General features: G+C 44.9%; 1 protein-coding gene across 4 annotated transcripts in view; it reads right to left on the reverse strand.

Annotated features, from left to right (window-relative positions):
* The window catches only part of SLC25A26 (solute carrier family 25 member 26), a 123,199-nt gene that overhangs the window by 4,147 nt on the left and 96,878 nt on the right, over positions 1–22,174 (reverse strand). For 3 of the 4 annotated variants that reach the window (XM_079964040.1, XM_079964039.1, XM_079964038.1), the window contains 3 exons: positions 19,668–19,737; positions 10,493–10,557; positions 9,066–9,139 (listed from right to left, as the gene is read on the reverse strand). In XM_079964040.1, the coding sequence (XP_079820166.1) occupies positions 9,066–9,139; positions 10,493–10,557; positions 19,668–19,737 (209 nt within the window). Of the gene's footprint in view, positions 1–8,996; positions 9,140–10,492; positions 10,558–19,667; positions 19,738–22,174 lie in introns of all 4 variants that reach the window. The other variant, XR_013835280.1, reaches the window with a different exon arrangement.

Here is a 22,174-nt window from a genome sequence, read left to right on the forward strand (position 1 = left end):
TTGCATTTCATTGCTATTTTACTCCCAACTTTCACATCTCTCTCCGCCACCTTTACGCCCGTCCAGATATATCTGCCACCCAAGAATCTGCATCTGCTGAAGTGCCCCAATCCAGGAAGGTTTATGCCATAATAAATCTGTCATTCTTTAAGGTGCCACAGGGCTCTGTTGGTGGTGGTGGTGCACAAAACTAACGCAGCTACCGGTCTGGAAACCGATACAAAGGCTAGTGAGGTATTTAAAAGGTACAGCTCTGCCATTAGTAAAGACTTCGTTCAAAGGGCAGGTGGCAGCATTGTGGACTGGGAGGCTACAGTCCTTTCCTAATCTTGGGGAAGAGGGATGGAGAAATTCAACCTGGCAGTCAAGAAGCAATTTGTCACTCCTACACAATGGGGCTGTTTGCTTCTAGTCCAGTTCATTTGGGTCCAGCTTTCCTGTGAATTAACAATTTGCCAACGAGAACACCAAAAATGCAAAAAAAGTGTGGGGATCTGTCAGGCTATATAACACTGGCTCACACCCTACCCCTTTGACATAAGAAAGAGGTTCTCCCTAATTCCAAGCACATGTTGGCTGATTGTGACCCACAGAGTGACGTAAGGCAATCCTTTATATGATCAGCAATATATTTCCTGGAATGAGCCGGCGGCACTAAAAATAGATTCTCACGTTAAGCTCCAGTGGTGGATCCTGGCTCAAATGAAAAGTCCTCTTTGGCTGAAATAATTAATTCTTTCCATTCTGGTTTATGAGAGACTGAATGAGTATCTGTTCAAAACCTGCTGGGCAATAAGCAGCAGGTGCTTCCTGACTTTTAAAAGCTTTGCTGTATGTGGCGAATTTAAATGCGGAGGATGGGTGTGTCTACGCATTCTCCTAAAAAATGCATGAATTCAATAACTGATTATGCAGGGTGACTAAGTTTCTACATGAGAGGTGCTGGGGGTTCAACTTTCTCTCTCACCAACAAAGACAATCTGTCTTTCTGCAAGTGCCAGGTGCTGTTCAGCAAGGACACAATGGCACAAAATAATAATTAATAAATAATAATAATAATAATAATAATAATAATAATAAATTTGTACACTCTGTACATGTTCAGTGGCACTCATTCCTTTACATATGTTGTAAGGAAATGTAGGAAGTGCAAGACCTGAATTCCCAGCGCCTTAAAGAGCAATCAGCCATCCTTGACCTCGCTTTGACCGCACAGCTTAAACATTGAAATCCATTTCAGAAACGATATTGCAGAGCGAAGAGGAAATGTGGATTAAATGTCAGCAAATAAATAAGACTAGCATTTGTAAGAATATTGCTATTACTTATAGGTAGCAATAAAAGTAAATTAGAATTGTATGATGACAATACTATTATAATGATGACATCGTGTAGATTTCTTTGTTAGCGTAGCACTGATTCTGAAATAAACTAATCGGGAAGCAACCCTGAAAAAGAGCAGCAAGCTGGAGACCTCTTCCCATCAGGAAAGGCTGCTGGATTCAAGGTGTTTCAGTGCAGGAAAAAGGTGGCTGGAAGGAAGAGGGGAGGAAGAAGAGGCCATTGGAGAGAGCTAGTGTGATATAGTTGTTCAGAGCAATAGACTCGTAATCTGAGGAACTGGGTTCGCTTCCCTGCTCCTCCACCTGCAGCTGCTGGGTGATCTTGGGCCAGTCACACTTCTCTGAAGTCTCTCAGCCCCACTGACCTCACAGAGTGTTTGTTGTGGGGGAGGAAGGGAAAGGAGAATGTTAGCTGCTCTGAGACTCCTTCGGGTAGTGATGAAGCGGGATATCAAATCCAAACTACTACTACTACTACTACTACTACTATTCTTCTTCTTCTCCTTCTCCTTCTCCTTCTCCTTCTCCTTCTCCTTCTTCTTCTTCTTTCCAACTCTGTGAGGTGGGTGAAGCTGAGAGAGAGTGTGTCTGGTTCAAAGATGCCCTAAACGAGCTTCGTGGTTTTGTGAGGATTTGAAATCTGTCCTAGCCCACTCAAGTACCGTATTTTTCGCTCTATAACACGCACCCGACCATAACACGCACGTAGTTTTTAGAGGAGGAAAATCCGTAGGCATGCCACCCGTAGGCATTCCCTCCATAACACGCACAGACATTTCCCCTTACTTTCTAGGAGGAAAAAAGTGAGTGTTATGGTGCAAAAAATACGGTATGTCCTATGCTACTTGGGTTCTGGTGTGGAGAAAGTGGATGGAGCTGGGAGTTTTTTTCTGGTCCCCTGGATAAGGAAGTTCAGGTAATCCAGGGACACTGATGGACAGGAGATACAACGCAGACAAAAGGAAGTGCTTCCATACACATCAAACAAGGGAGGCAGAGACTTTGTTCCCACAAGATAACAGTGGGGGCTGTTGGCTTAGACGGCTTTAAGGGGGATTAGGCAAATTCATGGAGGATAGAACTGTCAATAGATATGAGTCATAGCTGCTCCAGGGAACAAGCAGGTTCAGAGGCAGCATACCTAGAATTACTAGCTGCTAGGTGGCAACAATGGAAAAGGGATGTTGCCTTCATGGCCTGTGTGAGAGCTTTCTAGAGGGATTTGGTTGGCCACTGTGAGAAGCAGCGTGCTGGACTTGATGGGCCAATTGCCAAACTTAGCAAAGCTCCTCACATGTTCTTGTGCTTGCTATACCGTTCTGTTGTGCCCTGGGGTCACGGGAGGATATGGGATTACTTTGATACATCCCAAAACTCTTGAAACAACCTTCCCACCATCACAAACCCTCTGTAAAAAATACCCTATGTAGGTATTTTTTAAACAAATACCCAGTTTACCCAGGCAAAAAACAATGTTGCACAAGGAAAAACCAACATTCCTCTCCTCTCCTACTCCAGTGTGGTGTAGTGGTTAAGAGCAGTGGACTTGTAATTTGGGGAACCGGGTTCGCGTCTCCGCTCCTCCACATGCAGCTGCTGGGTGACCTTGGGCTAGTCACACTTCTCTGAAGTCTCTCAGCCTCACTCACCTCACAGGGTGTTTGTTGTGGTGGAGGAAGGGAAAGGAGATTGTTAGCCGCTTTGAGACTCCTTAAGGGGAGTGAAAGGTGGGATATCAAATCCAAATTCTTATTCTTACTCTTCTCTACTGCAGTCTGGCACCCTCCAAAAATCTACACTGGAGGCCCCCCCCCAAGCAGATTTTAAGAGTCAAGGAGGGCTGCAGGGGGCAGGGGGGAAGAAGCTCTGTTGCAGCAGCAGAAGTCTGTTCAGTTTGTGTTACAGACAGCTTTGGGTGCACCCCAAATCTCCCGACTCGAGTTGCTGCAGCAAATTCTGTAGTGTGAGGCTGTTCCACCAACAGGAAGAAACGTGGTCATGTGTAAGCCCTCCATCTCACAATCAACTGCCCATCAGCCTCAGGTTTTCTGCTCATGGAAGGCAAATTCAACTTGGGAAAATGTTGAGGGGTAGGTCTGGATTTCAGCACTTCTGAAAGAGGATATAATTCTCTATGGGGATAGTTTTTTTATGCCTCCAGGCTGCTCCAGTAATCCTATGCACAGGCCATTCACTGCCCCATTACATATGTAATCTTTACCTCTTCCCAACTGTACGCCTTCAACATGCTCCTTTAAAGAAACCAGGTTCTCATAATCCTAGCAGAAAACGTCTGCTCACTAGACTTAGGCCAAATGTTACGGCAGTTCTCCCCGCTTCAATAAAAAATAATCATCATCAGCCTGGATTTTCTAACCTGATTAAATTCTTCCAATAGCCTTTCAGCATGGAAAATTACACATCCCTATTGGATTAGAATTCTTCCTACAACAAAGGTTTTAGTGAGCAATGAGACAAAGCTCCTTGATAAGTTCTGTGGGGCTTTGGAGACCTGCTGCCAACTCAGGAATAGATATTGGTGAGTTTTCTCTCTCCTCCACTGCTAAGTCAGATGCAGAGCTCAGTTCACCTCCTTCCTGCACTTGCACTTGTCTGTGGTAATGATCTTTGCTTCGGGGCTGCGGCAGGCAGATGGAAATGTTTTATGGTTTCACTAGACAGCAATTCGGTCTATTACCATAATTACAGCTTTAAAGCCAAGTAATTTGTAACAATGGGACGCAGGTGGCGCTGTGGGTTAAAGCCTCAGCGCCTAGGACTTGCCGATTGAAAGGTCGGCGGTTCGAATCCCTGCGGCGGGGTGCGCTCCCGCTGCTCGGTCCCAGCGCCTGCCAACCTAGCAGTTCGAAAGCACCTCCGGGTGCAAGTAGATAAATAGGGACCGCTTACCAGAGGGAAGGTAAACAGCGTTTCCGTGTGCAGCTCTGGCTCGCCAGATGCAGCTTTGTCACGCTGGCCACGTGACCCGGAAGTGTCTCCGGACAGCGCTGGCCCCTGGCCTCTTAAGTGAGATGGGCGCACAACCCCAGAGTCTGTCAAGACTGGCCCGTACGGGCAGGGGTACCTTTACCTTTACTTTAATTTGTAACAAGGCAAGTACCGACAGAGCACTCCATGGGCAGATATTGTGGTAGAGCACCATTGTTCCCTGTAGAAATGCTGTCATCTTCCTTGGAGGCTGAGGCAGTTTAATTGGGAAAGACCATCTTCTTGAACAGGCACCTACTCCTTGTGAAAGATGATGTCATTGACAAAAGAATGGCATATTATTACTTCATTATCCACACACTAAACCACCCACATGCCTCGCTGAATCTCAAAATCACAAAGAAAGACCCTGGTTTCATTCCGTCATCGGTTAACCATGGCCATCTTCCATACAGGGATAACTTTAAGAGGACTGGCACCTGAATTCTAAGCAGAGATGGACAAATCAGTCATTTTCAATCTCCCTCAGGTAATCATTTTTCAAACCCTAAACTCATTTTTTACATCAATTTGCGAAGTTTTCTTTCCACATGAAAGTGACTATGTATTTTCGTGCCAATTTCTCTTAATATATGCATTCATGCATTCATTTTTGCAAGTAAGATCTTCTGTTATAATATAAGCTTTGAATTTTATTTTCATTTACCTATGCAATCTTTTTATTTATTTTTTGGCACACATTTTAGTTGGAAAACTGGGTCATAAAGTTTGGAGATGTGTGAATTCTGCAAGGTCACTGTCTTTTGGTTTCTGCATTGTTTTGGGAAACGAAAATTACGCAGGTTCACACAAAAATACAAACCAGACAAATTTCTCCCCCAAACCTAACACTAAGGCCACGTCTAGATTTTCCCAATTGCAGGTTTTTATGCTAGTTGATATGAGATGCAGCAGACCACTATCATTTGCAAATCGTTTTCCGTGAGACCACTTCCCACTCCTCATTCCAAGGCAGACTGTGAAAATCTATTAAGGCTACCACCCAAAAGCAAGCTCACTTGGAAAAGAAGGCCTACTGAAATCACGTCTAAAAGTCTCAGTGTTTGGGTGCTTGGGTGTTGCTCCCTCAGACACTAAAATGTGTTGACAGATCTTTATCCACCCACCCAGGTTTATGTCATATCATAGGTTAAAAATCATTCTCATGCTTGTCTCCAGTACTTCATTGGCAATGCTCTCACTACAGAAATGCATGAGTCACAATTCTTGGTTTGGGTGGGTGCCCCAGTCTCAAAATGGAAGCGTCAAAAGATGCATCTCAGTGCCAGATGCTGACACTATAGATGTGATCCACGGGAGTCTTCGTGGGGCTACTTCCCCAACAGCATTTCCCAAGAGCAAGTCTCTTTGAATGCCCTGCTGAGTTGAGAAAGCAGTTTAAGAAACTTCCAAGCACGTGTAGACCACTGTGTGGATGGGCACGCAGTTTTGTAAGAAGAAGGAAAAGAAGAGTTTGGACTTGATATCCCACTTTATCACTACCCTAAGGAGTCTCAAAGCGGCTAACATTCTCCTTTCCTTTCCTCCCCCACAACAAACACTCTGTGAGGTGAGTGAGGCTGAGAGACTTCAGAGAAATGTGACTAGCCCAAGGTCACCCAGCAGCTGCATGCGGGGAAGTGAACCCGGTTCACCAGATTACGAGTCCACCACTCTTAACCACTACACCACACTGGCTCTCACTGTAAGAATGCACCTACCAATTGCAGCCTACAACACTGGACTCCAGCAAACATTTCCTTTTTTTAGTTGCTTAACTATCCTTCTCAACCAGTGCCTCCAACCCTGGGCAACTCCTACATCCACCAGCTAAAGTGAACGAAGTCCACAACACCACAGGGAACTCCACTGTCCACTACTCAGTTCCAGTTTTCAACAACTCGGCAACACAGCAAATGGCGTTCCATGGTTGTTGGTTGTTGTTTTTTAAAGGTACAAGAGGCTTTGAGGGACATGTAACTTGAAGCCCGTCTCTAAGTTGCAACCTCACAACTAAATATGACCCATACATTCTGAATCCGATATCCAAAACCATGAGTGCTCTAAAACTGGAAGAAAAGACTCTCCAGATACCAAAAGGCCACATTAGATTTCTGACTCTGCAGAATGCAGACAGCCTGGAGCACGACGCAGAGAAGTGCCAGTGTGAACGAAACTGGGGAGCAGCCTCTCATCTGGAAGAAGAAAACCAGCGCAGGCGTATGTCTGCTTTACGCCCCTCTGATCTCCTGTTATAATCTCCTATTATATCACTGTCAAGACACCTATCTGCTGCTGTTACTTCTCTTTCTCTCTCCCCTGACAGGACGGGATGTTAATTTGCTGGCCCACAGTGGAGGTGCCAACAGGAAGCCCAATGCGCCCTTCTGGTTTTAATAAGGTGTCAGTCCGCAAGATAAGGCATTTGTCATTCTTGGTTTCAGACAGGCACAGAGCCTGACACTTTTACTGTTCTGATTAATAGATTTATAATTGGCAGCAGGCCTGGCAGAACTGGTCTTTCCTATTTCCCACCCTTTCCAAGACTTTTCTTGATGCTGCCCCAGCTTGCCACTTCTCCCTGCCTAGAGATTAATCAGAGCTATATTTTTTCCACCAGCTATAGAAATTTAGAGAAATTCTGAAGACGTATATTTAGGGGGGGGGGGGTGATTGTAGGTCTAGAGCCTTTCAACAGAATTAATCAATGAAATTTAATTTTCAGCTGCAACTGTGTGTGCCTGTTCTTACAACCTTTCTTATTTACTGTGCTACAGCCAGTCTAGAGAGCCATGAAGTCCGGTGGTTTCCTTGGATGGCATTTTGCAGTGAATATAATTCAGAGGGAGCAATGTCCCAGGCATTTATGGACGCTGCATCTTTGCTCGGGTGGCTGGTCTGTGGCCTGCCGCACCTCGACAATGCCAGCAACTTCCAAAGGTCCCTGAAGGACATTACACGTCTGTTGATGCGGCCTAGAATAGCATTAGTCTTTTTTTTTGCTGCTGCATCCCACTGTTAACTCATGTTAAGCTTGCGGTCCTCTAAGACCACTAGATCCTTTTCACATGTACTGCGAGCAAGCCAGTGTCCCTCATATTATATTTCTGCAACTGGTTATTCCCGCCTAAGTGTAGAATCTTGCAGAGGTGTGGTTTTGCTTAGGATCATGGAGGGATGTGCCCCACCATCCATGGTCCTAAGGCTGCTCAGCCTTCCCCAAAGCTCATGTTGACACAACAACAAAGTGTGCACTCATTAATTGCATGAATGAGTGATTGGCTCAGGACCGCAATACCTCAAGGACCACCTCTTTCCATATGAACTTACCCGGACCCTGAGATCATCTTCTGAGGCCCTCCTTCATGTGCCGCCTCCTTGAGAGGTCCGGAGGGTGGCAACACGAGAAGAGGCCTTTTTTGCAGTGGCTTCCCATCTGTGGAATATTCTCCCCAGGGAAATTCACCTGGTGCCTTCATTATACACCTTTAGGCGCCAGGCAAAAACGTTCCTTTTTAACAAGGCCTTTGGTTGACCTGATCAACATCCCATACCCTTTTAAAATGTGGCTTTGGGGGGGGGGTATTATTGGGTTATTGCTTTTATTTTTGTTTTATATACTGTGATATTTTTATGTGAACCGCCCTGAGACCTCCGGGTATACAAATTCAATAAATGATGATGATGATGATGCAATTAATGTTATATCAAAGTTTGGCCCTAACTTAGACTTCTTTTTAAATGAAATGTTTGTAAGAGCAACGTGGCTCTGTCCAGAGGAGTCTACTTGATAATCTCTGAGGTTCTTCTAATTCAACAAACCTTTGCCTCCACAGAAGCTCACAAGCAGGCCTGCTCCAGAATGATTATTAGCATTTGCTTCTTTTTCCCAGCTTTCTATTTGTTTTTAGAGTGAAGCCTAATATCAACCCCATTACTTATTCTCTGGCAGAGAGGATAGAAAGAAAAGACTGTTATTACTCAGTAAGTTTTGCAAAGCAGAGGGTGATTACTGATTGAAAGAAAGGAGGCAGCTGGAAAGAAAGGCTATTCAGGGTCTTCTCCTTTTAACCCCCTGAACTACTAAACCTACAAGTAAACCATAATACATATAAATATACAAACAGGGTGCAAATGACAAGCAAAGATTATGGACCCACTGTAGTATGTTATTATACTAAACCTATTAAATATAAACTCACTAATCCAAGCTAGAATTTGAACCCATACCCCGCTTTGCTGATCACAACTCCATGGAAACCCTTTGGGCCACTGCAAAACACTGATTTATTTATTTTTTAAGTAACCCTCTTCAAAACAAATACTAGCCACATAATATTTGTTGTGTCGAGCTGTTGGGTCTTCCTTCCTCCCCTACTTCTCATCAAGTATTCTTTATTATTATTACTTTGTGTACATTGTTGAACAATAAAAACAGCTGAATCTTTCTTGTTTGCCCACATTTTGCTCTAGTGCTGTGCCTGCTGCACACTCAGTGCCCCCCTGGCTTGAAAAGTACTAATTTAAGTTTCACTCATTCCTCTTACAACTTATCTGTCACCAAGCAGCACAGATGAAAACATTAAACAGAGGGGGGGGGTGCCTTTCTGCAGAAAAATATAAAAGCCCCCAGTAATTCACTTGCGTGTTACAAGTGAAACCCACCTTCTTCCTAGGCAGCGTTTTCAAATGCTACATGCTGAGACATTTCCCCTGTGTCCAATCCATCCTTACCCAGAAATCCCTTGGGTCCTCCATACTTGATGCAGAGCCGACAGCACATTCCCACTTGCAGTTCTGGAGCCGGTCTGTATAGAAGAAGCACACAGATAAACATTTGAAGCTGCCTCATATCAGGTTAGACCACTGGGTTGTCTTTCACACTACCGTCTACCTCTACTCCAAAGTCTCAGGCAAAAGGTCTTTTGCAGCCCTTTAAATTGAGAAGTTGTGCATGCAAGGCGCATGAACTACCACTGTGCTCCACAGATATGGAATGACTGCTGGTTTCCTTTTTACGCCACCAAGCAGTCCTTCCTCTTCAACTGCATTTGGCGGGTGGGCATCTTCTCCACACCACCACACATCCATGAAGGACTGAATATAAAAGCTGCAAGTCAAGGTACTTCTTCCAAGACAAAGTTCTGCTCCCAAGATGGCTTGTTTATATATATTTTTTCTTTCATTATGCGTCCCACCTTCCCTCCAATAAACTCTAGGTGGTGTACATGGTTCTGTCAGTTTGCAGTTTGTAGTACAGTAAGTATTGATCTGATGTGTAGAGATCTTTCCTGTTCTGCTTAATTCAGGAGTGTTCTGGAAGGTTTCTTTCTATGTGAAAGAAACAGACAGAAGGTTCTTGTTTGGGTTATTCCTTCTGAAAAGCAACACAACAAACACCCTGTGAAGTAAGTGAGGCTGAGAGACTTCAGAGAAGTGTGACTAGCCCAAGGTCACCCAGCAGCTGCATGTGGAGGAGTGGGGACGCGAACCCGGTTCACCAGATTACGAGACTACCGCTCTTAACCACTACACCACAGTGGCAAATAATGCACATGTCCACTTTGTCTCTCTTTTGTTGAAGTGCAAGATCCTGGTGCTTAGTGCTGTGGGAGCACAGTGCTAAGGCTATTTTTCTCAATTCAGTCTAAAAAAAAGAGGTGTCAGGCTCAGATGGGCAGAGTGGCATGATAGGACCTGGGAGAGCTCTGGGCTTGACTCCCAGCCTAATGCAGCACAGCTTTGGGCAAGCCACCATCACTCAGTCTCTGTTTCTCACTTGAAAAACAGGAATAACACTGGTCCACCTCGGTGTATTGACTCAAGGATAAATGGGATTAGGGGAAGCAGTTGCCAGCCCCGAGTTACAGGAACGAGCCAAGCCTATAAATCTAAATTAATAGATCAGTTAATAAGCACCAACTGGGGAAGCCCTTTGGGGAGATGCAGCAGCAGCTGAGTGGGAAAAGAAACGAGAGGTGGCAGGGAAAGCCAGAAAAAGGGGCACCAGAGTTGGAGAGACAGAGACCCCAAACTTAAAATGGAAGAAAAGAAACCATTAGAAGGTGCTGGGTTCGATTTTGTTGCTACTACGCAAACCCCCCAGTGCTATTAACCTGCAAACCTGTCAATCAGCCTCGCACTGTTCTCCGAGCTCTTACCTTTGCCAGCATAATTCTTGTCTTGGCTACATCCAGAGGGGTGGTGACTGCAGCTGCAAATCCACCTGAGCATATAAAAATGCCGAACACAAGCAAGACTTTGTTTGTTAAATATGCATGCTACACAGCCCCATAGTTCCCACAGCTTCTGCCAAAACCACTTCATTATTAATGCTTACAGCTTGTTTCTCACTTCAGAATCTGGGCATAGGTTGTCTGAAGCCAGAGTCTTGTTGGATTGCAGGGTCATCAATGCAACACATTTATTTTAAAAACCTTTTGTTCAGACTCCTTTGTTTGGAGCCCACAAAGAATCGTAGAATTGTAGCATTGTCTACTCTGAGCAGAACTTGGTTGGCTACAACCTATCAGATGCTGCTTTCTACTAATCTGTCCATCCATCCCAGTGTTGTCTACTCTGACTGGCAGTGTCTCTCCAGGGTTTCTGGCAGGGGAACAGCTGTTCCATAACTTGCTACCTGATCTGCAGATTCCAGTGACTGAATCTGGGACTTTCTGCATGCAAACCATGTGCTCTACCATTGAGCTATGGCCCCAGGTTTAGAGGGTACAAGGTACCAACTAGAAGTTCACAACCCAGACTCTGACTCTCCCTAATCAGCTGATGGAGCAGGTCTGCTTCCTCAGTTCCTCCTCCATTCACAGACATCCAAATGTGTACATTCGTGGACTGAGGCTATCATTAGAACAGCTAAGTAAGGAGCAGGAAATAGCAGAAACATTTTTGCAATGAGCCAGGGACAAGGTACCACTTCATTGACCGGTGTAGATAGCACTCAGCAGTTATAGGGATCTGAAGACTGTCCTAGCAGTGTTTTGTTAGAACTCAGCTCAAACATATGGGTAAAGCAATCTGCCACAGACTGGTTGGACGCAGAGCAATGGTGGGAGGAACCAGCTGGGGAACCCCCAAGGGAAGAAGACTCAGGGCCTGAGAATTGGTGGTGGGACAACAATGAGGGGCCATAGGAAGAAGAGACAGAAGCCTGGGAGGAGGAGGTGTCAGAAGCTGAAGGGGTAAACAGGGCTTAGTGAGCAGGAGGAGTCAGGCGGAGATTCAGAGGCAGAAGCGGAAGGAGGAGAGGAGGAGGCCAAGAGGCAGAGATGAGTTTGGCTGGTGAAGAGGCACAGGTGTCTCCCTCTCCCACTGCCACAAGCTCCCCACCCAGCTGGTCTCCCAGAACCAGCAGGGGCATGAAGAGTGTGGAGAAGTTAACTTCATGCAGGCATAGTCTCAGATTGCTTAGGAAAACCCCTGGAGAGGAGGGGACTTAGTGGGGAGGCAGGGACCTTCAGTCTCAGCAACTGCTTCATGGGGTCAAGACTTGCTGGAGATGAGTTGCTGTGCTCATTAGGCCTGGCACTTCTGTGCAGATCCTGCATTTGCTAATAAAGAGTTAACTCCAGTGTGTTCAGTGTGATTTACTGCTGCTTTGCTCCTGACACAACTGGATGTGTTGAAAGAAAAACAGCAGTGAGGCAGGTCCCCTCTGGGTGGGGCACAGGACAGCATAAACAGGAGGCATAAACTTCTAGGAAAGGAGAAGAGTCTGTGGCAGCCAGAGACAGAGGCCTCCAGAGATTTAACCACTGTAGCCACCCAAACAGCTAGGCTAACCCCAGAAGCTGTGGAGAGGCAGAGAACACATTACACCAAGCCCATCTTAGAAACATTTTTGCCTTGTGCCTAAAGATGTATAATGAAGGTGCCAGCCAAGCCTCCCTGGGGAAAGCATTCCACATACAGGGAGCCACCACAAAAAAGGCCTGTTCTTGTGATGCTACCCTCCGGACCACTCATGGAGGAGGCACATGAAGAAGGGCAGCAGGAGATGATCTCAGGGTCTGAGTAAGTTCATATGCAAAGAATAGGCCCTTGAGGTATTGCAGTCCTGAGCCCTTCCCATAAAAAACATGTAGCATGATGCCAGGAACACAGATCACGCTTCTGGCTGCAAGAAACAACACGGTGCCGAGAGAAGTGGGTTGTTGCTCCCACAGCAATAGCACCACCTCTCCCAAACCAAAGGTAATGTAATGCATGCCAAGATGTTCAGAACCTAGGAGATGAATTCTTGGCTCTGTCACACTGGCAGTGCAGTACCAAAGCGCAAGCTATTAAACGGACGAGCGGTAATGAACAAAAGGATAGAGGAGAAAAGCAGTGAGAGGTTAAAAAAGCAAGATCCTTTCTAAGGAGTGTGCAGAAAATTCAGAGCCAAGGTCAGAGTACATGTTCCAAAAGGTCCAGCCCAGAGCATTGTCTTGGGAAGTAGCTATAAATAGTTGTCTTTTCCTCCCAGTTTTATGGAATATAGAAAGCTTGTTCTTTTCCAAAGTGTAGGCAGGAGACAGATATTTAAATCTGGAAGTGATTGAAAAGCATCCCCCCCCCCCGAACTAGGCTTTGAGCAAACCTGGAAGTGTTCCTGGTCTTGCAAGCTTCATATACTCAAGTTTCCACCTTCAGACAGGTAGAATAAACTGTAAGGGGCAACGAAATGCAGCTCATGTAGCCAACATGCATGGAACATGGTCAACGGAGCTCAGACCCTAGGTTTCCATGACGCTGTGGATAATCCAGTTTACGTGTATCAGAAGATCAGGGAACTTACAAGAAGTCCACAAGCAGCAGTTCCTGGGATTGTATTCAAAGTACTGCTAAGGGGAACAATCTGCCGGTGCATGTATGTACTTTTGTTACTCGTGAAAAATACTGTAATAAAAACATATGGTGGGGGGAGAAAACCAAGGAACAACAATTCTAGGTAAGGAGGGTCTCCCCCCCCCCCAAATCTGAGGCATAACCTGTCTGTCTTCCTGAGCAGACTCTGTCAGGACACCTGACACCACGCCACAGTGTAGCTTGAAAGGAGATACACCCCACACTTTGAGACACCCCCACACTTTTGAGATTCCTAGAACGAGAGCAGAGCAATATCTCCACCTGCACTGGTTGTAGATCAGACTGAAAGCTCACACTCCATAAGAATAGCTGCATGGCATCCTTAAGACATGCAATCAGTTAGTCAGCAGATATGGCTAGTCTATAAAAGGAAGATTCAACTCATAATAGAAGGAAGAAATCTCAGGATGGGGCATTTCATCTGCAATGATTTAACCAATTTAGGTTTGGAAGAACCGTCTTGGGCATCTGTAAAGAGTCAGTTCTAAAAGAAGATTTCATCATTGCCTTTATACCTTGTATGGGCAAGGAGACTCTCAAAACGAAGCACTGTAAACTTGTCAGAGCTAATTAGATCAGAAAGGGAAACCAAGGCAGCTGTCCAGGTTTATTGCACAAAAAAGCCTTCGCTAGCATTGTACTGTTCGCAGTCTTCACTTCCGATACATTTCTGCCTCGACAAAGATGCCCGTGATTAATAAAGGCAGATGGCAGCACGAAGCAGGGAAGACAACAGGTTTTAACACAGTAATTTCTCCAAATGCATCAAAGTAACGCCACAGATCTTATGCAATGTAAGATATACCAAGATGGACTGGATCAATCATCCCCACCTGTTGTACCAAAACAAAACCCTCTGGGAAAACAGTATTTCAAAGTACAGTGGTGCCCCGCAAGACGAACGCCTCGCAAGACGGAAAACCCGCTAGACGAAAGGGTTTTCCGTTTTGGAGGCGCTTCGCAAAACGAATTTCCTATGGGCTTGCTTCGCAAGACGAAAATGTCTTGCGAGTTCCTGCGGGTTTTTTCCCCTCCCCCTTTTCCTAAGCCGCTAAGCCGCTTATCAGCTGATCCGCTGATAAGCCGCTTAACAGCTGATCGCTAAAAGCCGCTAAACCGCTAATAGCGCTAATCCGCTAAGCTGTCAATGGGCTTGCTTCGCAAGACGAAGAAACCGCTATACGAAGAGCCTCACGGAATGGATTAATTTCGTCTTGCGAGGCACCACTGTATCCTGACTTCCTTCAGCAAGTAAACAAAACAATTCCCTTATTGTATAAGACAAAGGTCTCTCACCAGCAGCCGTGAGTTGCTGCTGACCATTCACAACCAGAGCATGGAAGAGAGAAAGTTACAATATTTGAGATCTTTTAGTTTATGGCTTTAGAAAAGATGTATTGTATTCCTAGACCCGTGAGCAAAGATAATCAGCTGGTCCCATTAAATACATTGCAAACAGCTGAGGCTGCTATCGAAACCCCACTCACCTGGGAGCAAGCCCCATTAAATTCAATGGGACACACTTCTGAGTAGACACGGTTAGCACTGCGCTGCAAAGCATCGTAGAAAGTTTACTTCAATCACCACTGCAATTTTGCAAGCATTTAAACAAAAATATAGTGTTGGCCATTTAACTTAACACTAATGTTTGTTTTCCCTCTGCCAAGTAGACAACATTACGATTAGGGGGCGGGGAAAGGATCCAGTATTTTTTCTTGGTTAACACAACAGTTCAAAACAGAAGGCTGTGTTTATCGTGTTTAATGTTTTTTCTCTCCTCTGACCTCTAAAAGGCTTTAAGTAAATTTTGTGGTAACGCAAAGAACATGAGCAGCTAGGGAGTCTCAGACAGTTATAGTGTCTGAATACAGCCTTTGTGGTATTGGCAACATAGCCGTGATTAAAGATTGGCTAGCGGCTTGGGCTTATAAACTTTTATTTTCCTTCCAAGAGACCTGCAACATGGTGATAAATGTAAATAACTCTCACGCAATGGTTTGACTTACTTTATGCTTATAAACCATAATGTTTACGTATGGTTTTACATTGGCGTGCGGGTGTGTGCACTTTTCCTCTCCACAAATGCTATAGACATGTTGCGTCTGAAGGAGCTGGATGTGTCAAAGGGGGAAAGGGGATCAACAAGGATCTAACCCAAGTAAAACAAAACAAAACAAAACAAAGGAGGTCCCGTCCCCGCCCCCCGTCTTCCAAAACATATTAAAAGATTGGGACAGTCTGGAATTTGTTCCAGGGGGACATGAAAGTAGAGATAGGTGGGGAATCTGGCTTGTTGCTAAGCAACCATTAATATACATTCCAACTGCTTCAGGAAGTAATTTGGAAAGGCAGCATTTCAAATCCAGAAAGGACTTTCCACCCAGGTCATGCCATGATCCCAGCTTGGTAGCACCTCTTTGTCTTGTGTAAGCAGTAGGAAACCAACAGGCCAAGTTAATCCTGAGGGGGACATAGCAAGTCTGTTAGGGAGGAATTCAAGGCACCTCTAATGCTGAAGTCCCCTCAACATTGTTCTAGTCGCACTAGCTGAATGGCCTTTGCAAAAGAAGGAGCAGGAAGCCGCTGTCGTTCTTGTGACTCATTGTGCATCAGATTGCTATGTCCCGTTCACCGGATTTCATTTTGCACATCCATGATTCTCACTCTTACATTAACACAACAGCCCTTGCACGGGAAGTCAAGAGAGCACTGTCTCTGAGCCTATTGGTACAAATTCTAGATTTAGAGTATGGCAAAGCTACACGTGGGCAGGAGAGTCACATAAAGCAAGGGGTCTGCTTCTGCATCAAGAGAGCAACAGAGCACTGCCTCTCCATTCTCCCACTTTAAAGCAATCCCTCACACTCCCACCATTTCAGGCTTCAGATTGGTCCAGTTCTGGAATTGCAGCTAGGACAGTGCCTGAATTTGTGGGGGCATGAGAAGATAACATGGGAGATGTTTGAGTTCCCATCGCCAGCATATTTGGTGTTAAAAGAAGCCAACCCCACACCAAACACGCCCTGATTTACATGCCAACCAGGCAGGCTATGGCCAGATCCAGCACCTGGAATCCATGGACAGCTGCTGGGGCCACAGCATTCTGGCAGAGAGCACAAGCGATGACTGCCCCCCAGCTAACCTTTAAGAAAGTAACGTCTACACAACTTCATGCACATAACACAGCACTTTCCACAAGACGTACCGGGAAGCCCTTACAAGATCTCAAAGGTCTTAGCCAGGTATTTATAGTGAGAAAGCCTAAAAGCATATTGGGGGAGTGTGGCGTCAATGGAAAATGGTCAGAACGGTATCCAATCATCCACAGGTTTGCAAGGAAACTATAAACAAAAATCATACTGAAACTGTTTGCTGATCCTATAGGCTTGGGAAAGTGCTACAGAATATTCAGCATGTGGTCTGGTTTTAAAATGGCAGGCGTAATGCAAAATGACAGCTAAAAATGTTCCTTTCCCCACTTCTGAGGCCGGAAAATAATGGTGGAGCCTTGAAACAAAATCAGAATGAAAGCCAGGGCTTGAGGTTACATTTAACATAATTTTATTGCCTGAAATATTGGTGACATTTGATGTTATTTAACAAATTTGAAATGCCTAGTGCTTGTCAGGATGTGGAAAGCAAACAGGTAAAACATTACCTGTAGAATTTTCCTTATATCTTTCCAAGTAACAGAACTAAATACCTTTTTCTTTCAATGAAAGCTGAAAATTCACAGAAGGGGCCCAGAATACCCCTAGGCCATCACTCCACATGTCACACTGAGCTATGACCCTACACCAGTGTCTATTTACAGAGGATGGTTCTTTCAAGGCAATTATATGCCACACAAGAAAGCACATGAATACTACTGCTAATGATTCCAAGTGCAATTAAGTATATAGTGTCTGAATACATCATCTGGCCATCCAAGCAACTCAGACCCAAGACATATTTACTCTAGTTTTTGAGGTTGTGGAGAAAATCTCGAAAAAATGTCATCCACACAAACACACACAAATGTTGAGAACTGTTTCTCAGCTACTTTCAAATGCCTCCAAACACTAGTGGAGTTGCTCCAGTGGAAACAACACAATACAAAGACCCCCCACCCCCAAAAAAACCCAGACGAACCAAGTGAACTGATATTAATATGACTATAAACAAGTACAAAGGGGCGCGGGTGGCGCTGTGGTCTAAACCACTGAACCTAGGGCTTGCCGATCGGAAAGTCGCGATTCAAATCCCCGCGACAGGGTGAGCTCCCATTGCTCGGTCCCAGTTCCTGCCAACCTAGCAGTTTGAAAGCATGTCAAAGTGCAAGTAGATAAATAGGTAGAGCTCTGGCGGGAAGGCAAACAGCGTTTCCATGCACTGCTCTGGTTTCGCCAAAAGCAGCTTAGTCATGCTGGCCACATGACCCGGAAAAACTGTGGACAAACGTTGGCTCCCTCGGCCAGTAAAGCAAGATGAGAACTACAACCCTAGAGTCGTTCACGACTGGACTTAACTGTCAGGGGTCCTTTACCTTTACCTTTAAACAAGTACAAAGGTGGCTGTTTTCAGGGACAATCCCAATAATTATAAAGTGGGAAGAAGGGAATTGAAGTGGTAATAGCTACAAAGGGCATGTAGCTACCAACAACAAGTAGAACTGCCCAAATAGAGGTGTCACACGTAGTAGGTAACCTGAACGCACTGAAGAAATTGGAAATGAAGCAGATGACGGTGGCAATGGTTCAAAGCAGAAAGGGGGGGCTAGCATTCCTGGATGCAAGACACCATGACAGCTAGATAAGCAGGAGGGTTCAAGAAGTGGAATAAAGGGACAACTTGACTGCAGGAAACAAAGCACAGACACTGTGATTCTAAACATGTTAATAAGGAAAGAAGGCCTTCTAATTTTAATAAAACATATGTCCACATTAAAGGAGAGCACCACAGGAATGTGGTCTGAGTATACAGAAGCAGCAACAATAAGGATTTGGAATGAAATACTGTAATACCAAGGGGACGCGAGTGGCGCTGTGGTCTAAACCACAGAGCTTAGGGCTTGCCGATCAGAAGGTCGGCAGATCGAATCCCCACGACGGGGTGAGCTCCTGTTGCTCGGTCCCTGCTCCTGCCCACCTAGCAGTTCGAAAGCACGTCAAAGTGCAAGTTGATAAATAGGAACCGCTCCGGCGGGAAGGTAAACGGCGTTTCCGTGCGCTGCTCTGGTTTGCCAGAAGCGGCTTAGTCATGCTGGCCACATGACCCAGAAGCTGTCTGCGGACAAACGCCGGCTCCCTCAGCCTATAGAGCGAGATGAGCACAAAACTCCAGAGTCGTCTGCGACTGGACCTAATGATCAGGGGTACCTTTACCTTTTACTGTAATACCATGGGGTACAGATAGACAGACGAGGGATTTTCTAAAATAGGCTGCCACATGTTGTCCTAAACTGTATGGGTAGGTTACCAACTCATTTAAATGGCTATTTCTATGGCTCCACTGCATACCTTGGAAAAAGACAACCTTTTATTTTTTAATTTATCATAAACAGGCCAATATATATGTATGTATATGTATTTAATGGTGTCTACTTTACTTTGGGTCAATCCAAAAGTGCCTATTCACAATTTGCCATTCACCATGACCACTTTGGACCCTCGCACTGTACACACTCTGGAAAGAAGATTTTTGCCACTCCACCCTTAGCAGCCACTAACCTGAGATTTCTATCAGACCATTAAGTTCCCCCTCCCTGCTCCTTGTCAGACGTGTGGGATGAGCCACTTGTGACATCTTAAAGGAAGTTATTTTAAAGCAGGCTGTTAGAATAAGGCAAGGTGGCTCTTTAAGAATTCAATTAACTTCCAGCTTGTTTTGCAATAAATCGCCCAAAAGCACGTCCTGCCACTCTTCATTCCAGGGATAGTGTCCGGAGATTGCCCAGATGTTTCAGCCTCCGGTTCTCCTCCGTGGAAAGTTTCCGCCTGCAGGCTGCTGCATTTAGACATTCTGTTCTCCTGACTCTACTTAATCTAGAGTGCTGTCAGAGCTGTCACATGAACAGTGAATCATGGGCCCTTATTGAAAACCCTCAAGAGGAGCTCAGGGCAGACAGCTGCACAAACCCGCACCCAAATGCAGTCTCTTCTCGCTGAGGGTTTTACAACTCAACCTCTGGATAATCCCAGAGCTTGACTGACAGGGACTGTTTGTTCAATAACAGAAATTTGTTAAAAACAAATTGGCTGTCTTTCAAACAGACACCCTTTCCTGGGTTCCCTAACCTCACCTTTTTTTTTTTTCTTCCCTTTCTTTCCCCCTCTTCCACGCACAGCAAGATCCATTTTCTTTGCTCTAAACAAACTGGAATTATAAAAGAATGCTGCTGTGCTGCTCGCCTTAATAGATTTGCACATTTTCCCTCCTCCCTTCCTTTCTTCTTTAGCATTTCCCAGGATAACATATAATCCTTTGCACCTGCAAAAGCTCCACAGACTGCAGACTGCCAAGAATCGACCACGTGTCCTTGCTTCCATGACCAGAGATCCTGTGTTTAAAGAGATAGGAGAGGGGAAAGTTATTAAAAATTAGTATATCTGCCCGGTCTTCCTCGTTAACTTGGGGGGGGGGGGTTTGGAAACAGGAGTTTTAAAGAGCTGTTTGTGGCATTTTCAATTATGTAATAAGTCACATACACATACACATACTGAAGGACCTTATGTGCTCAAAAAAAGTAGATGGTCTGGGAAAGATAAATGGAACAGCAAGAGCGAAGGCATGTTTGCAGAGAGTTAAGTACATATTCATTTCAGCCTGGAGCAATGCAATTTTACAGATACAGCCTGAATCTTTCTTCCTCTTGGGAAGATAAAGCAATGCAAAAAGAACACTGGAAAAATATCAGGAGCGAGTTCCAATCCATATGTACATGCCAAACAAAAACCATTTCCAAATGACTTCCCTTTGTGTTACTTCATACCCAGACACAGTGTCCTAAAGCTGCTGAGAGGGGCAGCAGCAACAGCATTTTGTCACCCACTGCTAAATTGCCCAGTCTTGAAACCAAGGTGAACAACACAGGCACCACTAACAAGCGTGGCCTTATTGACTTACGACGTAGGTCACTAACACACCCATTTTACAGATGTGGAAGTATGACCAAGGCAACCCTTTGAGCTTGCAGCTACGTTTTGAACCCAGAGATGTACATTTCTTTGAGCAGTGGATCTATACTCTACCCCCACCCCCACCCCCCATTTTAGACAGAAACTTCTAATCTGATTGCCGGCTGTGCTGAGTATCAATAGGCTGCCCCTTGTAACAACTGTAAAACAACTTCCCCCTGCTCCCCACGCCCCCAGACGGCTGCGCATAGAAATGACTTTCTGGCCCTTGTGCCAATCATGAAGAACAATGGTTGATTTTTAAATTGCTTTAAAGGGAAAGGGTGCAAAATCTTTAATCAAGTACAGTGGTACCTCAGGTTAAGTACTTAATTCGTTCCGGAGGTCTGTACATAACTTGAAACTGTTCTTAACCTGAAGCACTGCTTTAGCTAATGGGGCCTCCTGCTGCTGCTGCGCCGCCGGAGCACGATTTCTGTTCTCATCCTGAAGCAAAGTTCTTAACCTGAAGCACTATTTCTGGGTTAGCAGAGTCTGTAACCTGAAGCGTATGTAACCTGAAGCGTACGTAACCCGAGGTACCACTGTACTGTGTTAGTTGGAAAAGCAAAGGCATGCTGAAGCAGAGCTTGCTCCATAGCTGGAGGAAAGAAGCACAAACAGTCATGGATGGAAGCATGCCTCTATCTGGAGTTGGGCTCCAAGTTCCCTGTGCTAAACTGTAAGCACTGGGCTACCCATGACTAAGGTGTATGGCAACTACTTACAACAGGTCTAAATGGAGAAAAACAAGAGCCATTAATAATGGACTACTCTACCCTACAGCCAAACTCGGAGCAGTCCAGGGGACGAAGGCCAAAGGAGAATTCAAGTTGGCCAAGAGGAAATAATCAAATCCACTCGCAGCAAGGCCAACTTAATTGTGGTGTGGTCTTCCCCAGGGAAGCAGGGAAAACCCTGTTTTCTGGATCATTTAAAAATAGACCATAGCAGACAGCACTTGAGAACATACCACAGGGAATAATCCTACACTGGAAGAGACTGGACGTGGATGACCTAATAAGTTCCATCCCATCCCTCCTTTTCATAGGGAGGCCCAAAATGAAATGTGCGAGAGAGAGGAAATGAATGCATCGAGTAACGAGAAGGAGAAGATTATAGAATAATAGCTGCATCCCAACCGGCTAAGTCTACGAAAACCCAAAGTAGAATATTTCAATTGTCACCCATTTTTGAGATTATCTCTCTCTAAAAAAAGAAAAGGTTCCTGCTTATGTTCAATGCTCCATATTTTATTGGTTAGATCTGGATGATTTTTTAAATAAGGTGCATATTATTATTTTGCTTGTTTTTACCATGTTGCTGTGTTTTCCCGTAAGATGAGGATATAAGCACAGCCTGCTGGATCAAGTCATTCACCCAACTATTCCAACACTCAAGGGTAACCCACAAGCAGGACCGGAGCACAACAGCATTGCCCCCACTTGCACCTCCCACTAACTGGCATTCAGAGGCGTACAGTGGTACCTTGGTTCTCAGACTTAATCTATTCCGGAAGTCTGTTCCAAAACCAAAGCATTCCAAAACCAAGGCACGCTTTTTCATAGAAATTAATGCAAAATGAATTAATCCATTCCAGACTTTTAAAATCAACTCTGAAAACAGCAATTTAACATGAATTTTACTATAAAACGAGACTACTGATCCATAAAATGAAAGAAACAAACCATGTACTGCGGTCACACAATCAATCAATCAATCTATCTATCAGTAGCTGAACTGGGTTCCACACAGTCACAAAAACAAAACAAAAAGAGCTGCAAAAACAAAAACGGAAAATGAATAGCAAAAAAAGCCCGA

The sequence above is a fragment of the Podarcis cretensis genome, assembly GCF_951804945.1.
Source record: "Podarcis cretensis genome assembly, chromosome: 2".
In the NCBI taxonomy this organism is placed as follows: domain Eukaryota; kingdom Metazoa; phylum Chordata; class Lepidosauria; order Squamata; family Lacertidae; genus Podarcis; species Podarcis cretensis.